The sequence below is a fragment of the Palaemon carinicauda genome, chromosome 1 (genome assembly GCF_036898095.1).
Source record: "Palaemon carinicauda isolate YSFRI2023 chromosome 1, ASM3689809v2, whole genome shotgun sequence".
NCBI lineage: Eukaryota > Metazoa > Arthropoda > Malacostraca > Decapoda > Palaemonidae > Palaemon > Palaemon carinicauda.
In genome coordinates this window covers 182,888,776-182,900,305 of record NC_090725.1, presented here as the reverse complement: position 1 = coordinate 182,900,305, position 11,530 = coordinate 182,888,776, and the positions used below count along the sequence as shown (strand labels likewise).

At 37.1% G+C, this 11,530-nt stretch overlaps 1 protein-coding gene across 1 annotated transcript in view; it reads left to right on the top strand.

The window, feature by feature from the left end:
• Nucleotides 1-4,706: 4,706 nt before the first annotated feature.
• LOC137632193 (golgin subfamily A member 6-like protein 7) overlaps nt 4,707-11,530 on the top strand; it is an 11,226-nt gene continuing 4,402 nt past the window's right edge. The window contains exon 1 of the mRNA XM_068364104.1: nt 4,707-5,025. Within this exon, the coding sequence (XP_068220205.1) occupies nt 4,707-5,025 (319 nt within the window). The remainder of the gene's footprint in view (nt 5,026-11,530) is intronic.

Genomic DNA, 11,530 nt, shown 5'->3' with positions numbered 1-11,530 from the left:
GGTAGTAGCAAAACTGCGGCCAATGGCAGCAGTAGGGGGCTGTAGAAGTCGTTGGTTGGGGCGCGAGCGAGTTGTGTGTGATGGGCTTCTGTCGCCCCTCTGGCACGTCACAGGTAGGCGTGTGTGTCCTACGGCATTCACGTCAGCTTCGGTTGGCGTTGAATAGGTGTCCTCTTCGTCAGGAGTGGAGGCGTTGATGGAGGTCTTGAAGGTTGTGAAGTGACTGTCCATAAGGGTCATCAAGTCTTTTATGGGTAAACTATCAACATCGGGTATGGCAGCGCGTGCAGGTTCGGGTAAACGGCGTACCCAAAGGGCACGGAGTAGGTTCACCTCACAAGGAGAGCCGTCTGCGCCAGGTTGCAGGCGAGCGATACTGGTCATTTCCCTCAGGGCGAGCAAAGCCCTTTGGTCCCCCAACGGTTGTTAAGAGAGCTGAAAAAGCTTTGCTATAAGGGCGGCTGGCGATGGCGAGTACTGCTGCAGAAGGTATGTTTTGAGGGTGACATATGCTATTGGGGTGTCTCCTTGTTCACAAAGCCAGTCGGAGATTTCCGGGAAGGTGTCCTCTGGTATTGTCGTGAGAACATAATCTGCTTTGGTGGTTAAGTGAGTCACACCCTTGATGCAGAACTGGACTTCTGCGCGCTGAAACAAAGCAAACGCCTCTCCGCTGGAGAACGACGAAAGTTTGAATGGGGTGGCGCCAACTTCCGTGGAGTCCGCCATAGTAACAATGAGGGGGGGGGGGGGAAAGGCGGGAGGAGCGAGTCGACCTTTGGGGTCACCAATGTGACGGGCCAAGGGTAGGTTGTGAGTCAAAGGCGAGATGAATGCAACTGAGTTACTTTATTACAGACACATCGAGTATATATACACACTAGGTCTCGGTAAGAAGGTCACAAAATACAAACCGGCAACCGGTTCTATTAACAGTTAACAATGAAGTAAGCAGACATGTTAATACAAGTTGCTGTCAGTGCAAGGGGAGAGCGAAGATACAAAGGATAATATACACAAAAAGTAGAAATGTTGTTACTATGTACGATCGTGTGACACACTGGTGGTACCGTGATATAATTTCTATAGCATACGCAACTCGTCAAAATTAATGGAAAAATATTCAGATAGATACACACACACATGCACATGTACGCACACACAAATAAATTCAATCCTTCCCATCTCACGCTAGTATGACTTCACCCTCTCCCAACTGCTCGAGGGACGGGGAAAGCCCGAGTAGTTCCACGTTTGGCAATGCCACTAAAAATTGCAGGAAATATATATATATATATATATATATATATATATATATATATATATATATATATACATATATATATATATATATATATATATATATATATATATATATATATATTATGGTCCCGGGTCTGGGATCTGTTTGTTTTTACATAAATCTGTTACACTTAAATAATACCCGAGCTCTGAGAGAATTATATAAAGCCCAGACGGCAATATATAAAAACTCTGAATATCCAAAGGTCTCTTATGTACACTTCAAGCAAACTGGGTAGTTATTATTAAGAACTATTCAAAACAACCTCTTACTTCGATTCTTAAACAGGGATACGAGAGAGTTCTGTAAGAAATACTAATGATTGAAATAATACATACTTTACAAAAATTAGTATATTTTATAAATAAAAATTACAACACTTTGAAAGAATTTACACCAAAAATAAATCACTCGAAATATTAAATCTGAACAAAACTTAGACCAAGACATGAAAAGATACTCATGAAAATTATATAATCACTTGACTTGAAATATTAAATCTGAACAAAACCTTAGACTAAGACAAGAAAATATTACACAATCATTTATTTCCTTGGAAATAAAATTTTACACAAATATTTAATCTTGATAATTAATGAAAATAGTTAGCCTTTAACACTCTAATGATTAAATTCTTATTGACATTTAGATAAAAGTAAATGATAAACTTACGAGTTTTTAGCTCACATGAAGGTTCCAACCAGATAGCAGGGCCAGTTACAAAGATTTACATAATACCAGCACGTACAATAACACAATAAATTTAAAATCACCTTCAAAGTTTTAGTAACGTTTTAACACATTACACTCGATGAGTCGATATATGTTGGATATAAACTTATACACTTTGGAGAGGACACACTCGAGGCAATTGAGAGAGAAATGTGGTTGGCTCTTACAAAGAGAAAGGCTGGACCTCTTCTGCTGCTATGCATTCCTGGGGGCGCATATATATTGACTTAGTTATTCTAGATTCTTCTAGGTTCGGAGATGGCTCTAGCGACGCTAAGTTTGCCAACGATCATGTATCGAACGCCTACCAACGCACCTGCGAGACGACTTTCAGCTAGCTCCGCCCACCTTCCTCCTCGATATAATAGAAAAAATATAAAAACTAACTCTGGGTTTTTCAAGAACCTTTTAAACACGGGGCAAATATAACAGTTGCGTAATCTCTCACAAACATGATACAATACCATAAAAAAATTACATTAGCCCTTGTTCATACCTCATATGGTTCATATGGCACACTTAATCGAGATTACGTAAGACTTCGTAGCCAAATGCGTGAAATAAAAAGTAAATTATTGAAAATAACGTAAATTTACATATACTGATTTGAGTGGAAAATACAATGAAATAAACGATGAAAGTGTTACGTAATTTACATGCAATTACTTTTAGCTACATGAGAGGAGCTCACCTTACTTTCTGGCTATACACCTCTAAAATACATGAATAAAGTATTTACGCTACACTAGACTGGCTTTGTAAGAATATATACACTATATATATATATATATATATATATATATATATATATATATATATATATATATATATATATATATATATATATATATATACTCACACACATACATATATATATATATATATATATATATATATATATATATATATATATATATATATACATATATATATATATATATATATATATATATATATATATATATATATATATATATGCCTAGACATTTGTTCTTTATTATATAGAGGAGATTTGCATATATGTAAAGCGTGTGCGTGTTAGCACATAGCCTTCAAGCATTCATTTTCATTCATTAAAAGGAAATTGAATCATTATAATATCAGAAAACAAAGCAAGTTAATTTTGAAAGACATTTCCAATATTTTTTTTTTTTAGAAAAGGATTACGTAATGCATAATGGCAGGTTCTTGGAACACCACTGAGTAAGAATCCCGGTAAAGTCTAGCCTTTGAAAACACATGAAAGGAATAAGACATGACAATTGACTTTCCTCATAAAGATGAGATATAATTTCGAATTCTCACTTTTCCATCCTCTTTTTGTCTTTTGTAAGTATGGTTTCCTTTTAAAGCACTTCACGAGTAATCAGAATATATGATGGCAAACGTCAAGTCTCACAATGTGGGAGTCAATATTGTTGCAACATGATCAACACCCACTAGAGGTGATAATATAGAACAACATTATTTTTCAGTAATAAAAGAAATATCACTTGAGAAACTGGCAGCGAACGTTTTTATGTTCAACAGGCTGGCATAATTTTCTTTATATAATTTATATATGAAGTATCTATCTTAATGTTGCTAATGTTCTTGAAATATTTCATTTCATTAGTTCATTACTTCTAGTTTATTTATTCCTTATTTCCATTCCTCACTGTGGTATATATTCCCCGTTGGAGCCCTTACTGTTATAGCATCCTACTTTTCCAACTCGGGGTTGTAGCTTAGCTAATAATAATAATAATAATAATAATAATAATAATAATAATAATAATAATAATAAGACAAAAGGATGATGTGCTCAAACATGTAAACGGACCAGGGAAAAACAAAACAAGTTCTCCTTAAAAGTTATTTGAGACGTAATAAGAGTAAATAATATTATTTCATCTACGATAGTCAAGAGCCTTGTTCTTTTAACATCTTATACTTATTATTACTACAAAATTTGAGGACTACATGGCGTATCATAAGCTTCAAAGCTTATTAGTTCTAGGTGTATCCTTTCTTATCGATTCTTTATTTGCAAAACAAATTGCGTTGACTTCACGGTGAGTTCACTTTATTGATGGCACAAGCAAGTGAATTTTCCTCTCCTTCCGAGTTTATTCTTTAGGTTATATTTCTTGAATGCAGATTTTAGCATATAGGAACTTTTCATTTCTATATTCTTAAATGCGCAATTCACTATAAGGATCCCCTTTGACGGAATAAAGAGAACTAAAAATGTTGGCCGCCTGTAATTTCAGAGTAAAAAAAAAAAAAAAAAAAAAATACTAAGAAAAACAAACTAAAGTAAACAATAATCTTTGTTCTGGCTGACATTGGTCTTATGGGCAATAAGAAAGCAATAGTCCGTAAATCATCAAGAAATTAATGAATCCGCATTTGTGTGAAAACTTGATTGATGATAATCGCTCGTTGGCGGATGTAGTGATGGCTAAACAGAATATCATAGAAAGTCTGCAATAGAAAGCATGCCCGAGTATAAACCCTAGCCCCGAGTATAACTCCCCCAAAACCACGATTCCAGACAGGTGACAGCCACGAGAACAATATCTTCAAGGAGAAGCCATGGGAAGAAGGAGAACGTAGTCAGCAGATGAGGAGTCTCAACGTGTGCTGGTAGTGTGGGGAAGACGGACACCAACAAGCAGAGTGTTCCACTATGGAATCTCAAAACTGTTATGCCGGTCAAGCCTATGATCATCTATTTCGAGATAGCATGACCAAAAACGTCAAGAGCGAGGTGGTTGTGACATTAAACCCCTGCCTTCGCCTTCCCCAGCATCAGAGGAAGAGGGAACAGAAGTCACAGAGAAAGGATAATGCAGTCAAGGACACCAGTGCCAATCGTGGAGCCATTGTCAACTTACTTAAGAGTAGTTGGCTCCTTGGTACCCCCGACCCCACCCTTATGATAATATGGAGTGAGATCTTGGGCCCATCCCACGATCACATCCTGTGGCCCTACATGGTAGTTCAGAGTAATAAATTTGGTCTTTAACCAACTCAAAGCTACCTTAACTAGCGATGAGTTACTCCAATGAGCTAGATTTCATAATACAGTTTTGTTGACAACACTTTTGAGTACGTAGCTATTGGTGGTATGATTTCATGAGACGATGATGGTAGGGGATGACAAGTTTCTTTAGCTTCTAGGATGTTGAGAAGTGCAGGGAAGAGTTGATGCACTCAATAAGGCTGTCTTGGTCACTCTAAGGATTCTGAGCAGGCATCAGTTCTTTTTATTGGTTTCTTCAATTCTGCTGCAAAGTGATCATTGGCCCAAATGACATTTGTTTTACTTGTAGACAAGTTAGGTGATAGAAAGGTTGTTAAAACTCAATACAAGTTAAAGTAAGTGGTTTGGACCACATACTAGGCAAAACTGATAAAGTAACTAACGCCATCTCAAAAGGCACAGCAGTAGGATATACCATGACTGCTAGAGTGTGGACGTGTTGCGCGGAGCTCCGTGAAACACTCGCCCTGAGTCGTGTTTTAGCTTTCTGTTTCTCGCTTAAAATATCATTGAAAAGATATTAGTTAATCTTATGGAGAAACCTAAGTAATAAGAAACGGTACCCTATGTCTGTTCCTAACTATTTCTGCCGCATATGTAAAACCACAGAGGGAGAATGCAAAAAATGTATAGGATGTGAATGTAATAGACTCTACCAAAAGAAATATGTGCATATAGTGATAGTCATCAATGATAATGAACGGAATAACCTAGATTGGTTATGCCCACACTGCATACGTGAAGCCAGACAAGTCAATTTAGTAATATCAAAATTAAAGGAAAATATGAACGTGAGAGATTTGGCCCTGAACGAACAAGACGTGAAAATAGATGCCTAGGAAAACAAACTTGTGGACTTTAGCGCACACGCAGCAAATTCCACCCAGACTACCGATCTCACTGAGAACACTGATAGACCCAAAACCGGAGAAACCGATATTTGCTGACAAAGTTAAGGAAAAAATCTGTTGATAATTAAATCAACTAATACAACAACTAAAATTGAGGAAAGAAAATGCAAAGTTCAACAATAACTTAAAGACATTCTTATATTTAACAATGGGGTCAACTACGATTGGAAATGTTGTTGTAAACTTTGCAAATAAAATGATCAGAGAAGAGGCAGCAAACAAAATTCAGACATTGGTGGCTAACACTGAAACGAGAAAAATCAGAAAACTAAAACCAAAAATAATGATATGCAATGTGTACAATGATGAAGATGGTGTAGTAAATGCTTTCATTCAAAGAAATCGCTGCCTGGATCAAATCCAAAATATAGAAGAGATGATAAGTGTAGTCCTGAAGATAAATGCATGGGGGGGGGGGAAACCACCCACTATGTGCTGAAATGTGATCCTGAAGTTCGGAGGGCTATTCATGATAATGGGGAAAAAGTTTCTTTACGATGGGATATTTACAACATGCGTGATATATAGCACGTAATCACCTGCTACCACTGTCAGAGGTATGGACATCTTGAAAAAGATTGCAAGTCTAAAAATGATGATAAAGTCTGCGGGAAATGTTCAGGAAAACATTCCACCAAGGAGTGTAATTCACAAGTGTCAACGTGTATAAACTGTACAAAGTTAATCAAACCAAGTGACCACATAGTAAATTCTAGAGACTGCAAAGCTTATGACTCATGGTTACTAAAGATGTCATAACTGTGGCTATGTAAATACATAATCTGTAGGTAATAAGAATATTCAAATTCAAGAATCGATAAACAAGAAATATTTGGATATGCTACCATTATCTGAAATATTGTTGATTAAATAACTTGGACAAGGCAAAGATCACTGAAATGACCCCTTCCCCACACACGCCTTCTTTCACATACTGAGAGAAGGTAGGTCTGGTGGGGGCGTCAGACTCTTTATTCATAAAAGTCACTCAAATCCTCTAATGTTGAAAAGAACTAGTGTAACAAGCTTTGAATATATATAATTAAACTTTACGCCAAAAAAAAAAAAAAAAAAAAAAAAAAAAAGATATCCTTTGTAACAATCTACAAACCTCCTAGAACAAACACTAGTATCTTTCCTACAACAGTGACGATTTAACTGCAAATGAACAATATGTGATATGAAACGTTAAATACTCTGAACAAACAAGGTAAAGCGACAGTGTAGGTTCTGTAGAGAGTGGGGTTCCCCTGCTGTATGGGACCGGAAAAGCAGCCATCAAAGTAAAGTAGAGTAAGTAGGAATAACTAATAGGTTACAGACGAGGAAGGAATGTGGTATTAGTTAAGTCATAAAATAGTCAAACAGAAATTTTGGAAAGTACTTGTGATGAGCAATCATATAATGGGAACTGAGAGAGAGAGAGAGAGAGAGAGAGAGAGAGAGAGAGAGAGAGAGAGAGAGAGAGAGAGAGAGAGAGAGATGACCAAGGCAGAGGATATGCGAATTTCCGAAGTAAATCCCTTGATGATGCAGATGTGATTGAATTAGGCTGTTGGGACATAAAACAAGTTTGAGAGGGACAGAAGAAAAGAAGAATGGATGGAATATGTGTGAGCAGAGATTAATGGAGAATTAGACAGCTACCCATCTTTTCTGAATGTTTCCCGAGATAAATTTTTCACAGAGATTGACATCTTATACTGTGCGTATGAAAAGCGGGAGGTAATTTTGTGTACTGGTGGTTCTTCCTCCCTCCTTAGTTAATTGACCCATCCGCATTGTGCATGCAAGTGTGTATGCAGAGCATTTTGCGATTAACAGAACATTAAGTCTTTCTTTTAGTTAGCTGCCTCCAAACAGCATGATATTCAATTATGCTCAGAAACTTCAGTTTCTCAAATGAGGTACTCATCTGAGTCCCTTATTACAGGTTTTAAGATATCAATAACTCTGAAATGGAATGTCATTCCTTGGGCAAGGGCAATGACAGTGTATATTGGGATTGAATAACTTGCTTTTCATAAGTTCTGTCATAAATGTGAATGTCAAGAGATTTAGATAATAAATGTTTGTGGCAGGTATAGCAACTTTCACTTATATTTGATCTATTAGGTTGGCCAGATATTACGGCTATAGAGTTATTGGGTCCTTTGACTGGTCAGACAGTACTGCATTGGATCCCTCTATCTGGTTACTGCTAATTTTGTTTTTGCTTATGCACACACTAAATAATTTGGCCTATTCTTACCAAATTTTCCTCTGTCCTCCTACACCTGACAACACTGAGATTACCAAAAAAATTTCTTCGTTCTATAGGTTAACTGCTGCAATGTACAGTGATTGTTCAGTGACCATGCCAGCGGAGATTCTACCAACTGTGCTATCAAGAGAGGTATAAGTTTTATTACATGTCACTGCATATTACAGTCGAATTGAGGAAAGTGTTCTGAGACTGGAAATAAACCCATAGCCACCATTATAGCTGAATTGTGAGTTTGTAACACGTGATTATTTAAGATAAATATATATCACTAACAATCGTGATTTTAATCAATGTAAATATCAACCACAATGGCATTTAATACCGAATTCTACCTTGGCAATACATATCCACTGGAATTCAATAATGTTAATAGCTTCTGGCTGGGCAGAGATTTGAACTCGTGCCACTCACCCAAAACCATACGCACGAAGACTCTACCAACTGAGCTATCAAGAGAGAAATAAGTTCATTACCAGCCACCGTACATATTCCTGTTGAACCTAGGAAACTGTTCATAGACTTGAAATAAACTCATCTCCACCGTGATAGCTGAATTGTGAGTTTGCAACACGTGGTTATTTACATGAATATATATCACTAACACTCGTGATTTTAATCAACGTAAATATCAACCACAATGACATTTAATACAGTATTCTAGCTTGGGAATACATGTCCACTGGAATTCATTAATGGTAATAGCTTCTGGCTGGGCAGAGATTCGAACTCGTGCCACGCAGCCGAAACCATGCCTGCGAAAACTACCAACTGAGCCATCAAGAAAGATATATGTTTACGTATTTCCAAGGTAGAATTCGGTATCAAATGCCATTGAGGTTGATATTTCCATACACACACACACACCCACATACACACACATATATATACCTGTATATATATATATAATATATATATATATATATATATATATATATATATATATATATATATATATATATTATGTTATTGTATTGGGTAATTCAAAGCATAGGATATATTGTCATTAAATTGCATATGTGGGACTGACATTAATATATATGCTGCCTTACTTCCCTGTTAAAAAACAGATAAATAAATAAATGAACAATAAAAATTGGTATAAACTGGGATCTGGAATCGGACAAACCTCATTCCAGTTTGTTTGCAAGCGTTGAGTTGAAGGGGGAAGCGCCTTGTTCATTTCAGCTAGTATGGTCCCGCCAAATCTAAAACATGCTCTCTCTCTCTCTCTCTCTCTCTCTCTCTCTCTCTCCTCTCTCTCTCTCTCTCTCTCTCTCTCTCTCTCTCTCTCTCTCTCTGTATATATATATCTATATATATATATATATATATATATATATATATATATATATATATATATATATAACATAGCAATGGCCATTTAACTAAAATTATCCCTTTTACTCGTCCCCAAAAAACCTGTTATACTCGATTACCAGGATAAACTCTCTCTCTCCCTCTCTCTCTCTCTCTCTCTCTCTCTCTCTCTCTCTCTCTCTCTCTCTCTCTCTCGCTGTCCTGTTATCTCTACAGAGTTTTAGAGTTATGCGATAGGAAGGAGGGGGAGCGTCAAGGATCTTCTCGTCAACCTCATTAATGTTCCTCAACACCCTCAACATCTAAGCATCTAATTAATTAGTAATGGTATGCGCTATGGGTAGGCCATTGAGAGCTTTATGGCCAGGGAGGATAGCAGCAAGTCACCCCATGTTCCATAAGTGGACTACGCTTTCTCATTATCCTGTCTTATCCTCCCAAGCTGCATTAGTGCTTCCATAGAAACACTTCAACGATTCGTTTTTTTTTTTTTTTTTTCTGTCTCCCAAGATAACCTGATAACCTAACTTTCCCTTGATTACTGCACGCAGTTTTGCAAACAAAAAAATAAAAATCGCATATTGTATCATGGGTTTCTCAGAAATGATACTTTTGGCCATATTAGACATATCTTTTTTTTTCTCTCTCTCTCTTTGCTTCTCAATAATCCGTGGACAATCATAAAACGCCTACTTTACCCAAACGTAGTATTTCTATCACCAATTCAAGTTAGTAGGCTATTCATCTAATAGCATTAACATTAGAGTTTCCTCTCTTTATCTCATTCATTATCCTTGATGGTAATTTAACCTATTCGTGCACCCTCTAAATGCAGGTGGCTACATATTTTGCTCCATTAGTAATCCCCCCCCTCTCTCTCTCTCTCCCTCTCTCTCACTCTAGAATAGTTCCTTGACCTAATTATTTAAAAAGGCCATTTCTACCCTCATCTTGCCTAAATAACTTCGCCCATCATGTCAAATTCACCACTAATTAGACGCAGCTATTAAACAGCGCCCAGTTCTTCATAATCAAAGGCAATAAAGAGAAGACCTTTAAACATCTCTCTCTCTCTCTCTCTCTCTCTCTCTCTCTAGAATAGTTTCCTGACCTAATTATTAAAAAGGCCATTTCTACCCTCATCTTGCCTAAATAACTTCGCCCATCATGTCAAATTCACCACTAATTAGACGCAGCTATTAAACAGCCGCCCAGTTCTTCATAATCAAAGGCAATAAAGAGAAGACCTTTAAACATCTCTCTCTCTCTCTCTCTCTCTCCTCTCTCTCTCTCTCTAGAATAGTTTCCTGACCTAATTATTAAAAAGGCCATTTCTACCCTCATCTTGCCTAAATAACTTCGCCCATCATGTCAAACTCACCACTAATTAGACCCAGCTATTAAACAGCCGCCCAGTTCTTCATAATGAAAGGCAATAAAGAGAAGACCTTTGAACATGCGTCTCTCTCTCTCTCTCTCTCTCTCTCTCTAGAATAGTTTCCTGACCTAATTATTAAAAAGGCCATTTCTACCCTCATCTTGCCTAAATAACTTCGCCCATCATGTCAAATTCACCACTATTTAGACCCAGCTATTAAACAGCCGCCCAGTTCTTCATAATCAAAGGCAATAAAGAGAAGACCTATGAACATGCGTCTCTCTCTCTCTCTCTCTCTCTCTCTCTCTCCTCTCTCTCTCTCTCTCTCTCTCTCTAGAATAGTTTCCTGACCTAATTATTAAAAAGGCCATTTCTACCCTCATATTGCCTAAATAACTTCGCCCATCATATCAAATTCACCACTAATTAGACCCAGCTATTAAACAGCAGCCCAGTTCTTCATAATCAAAGGCAATAAAGAGAAGACCTTTGAACATGCGTCTCTCTCTCTCTCTCTCTCTCTCTCTCTCTCTCTCTCTCTCTCTCTCTCTAGAATAGTTTCCTGACCTAATTATTGGAAAGGCCATTTCTACCC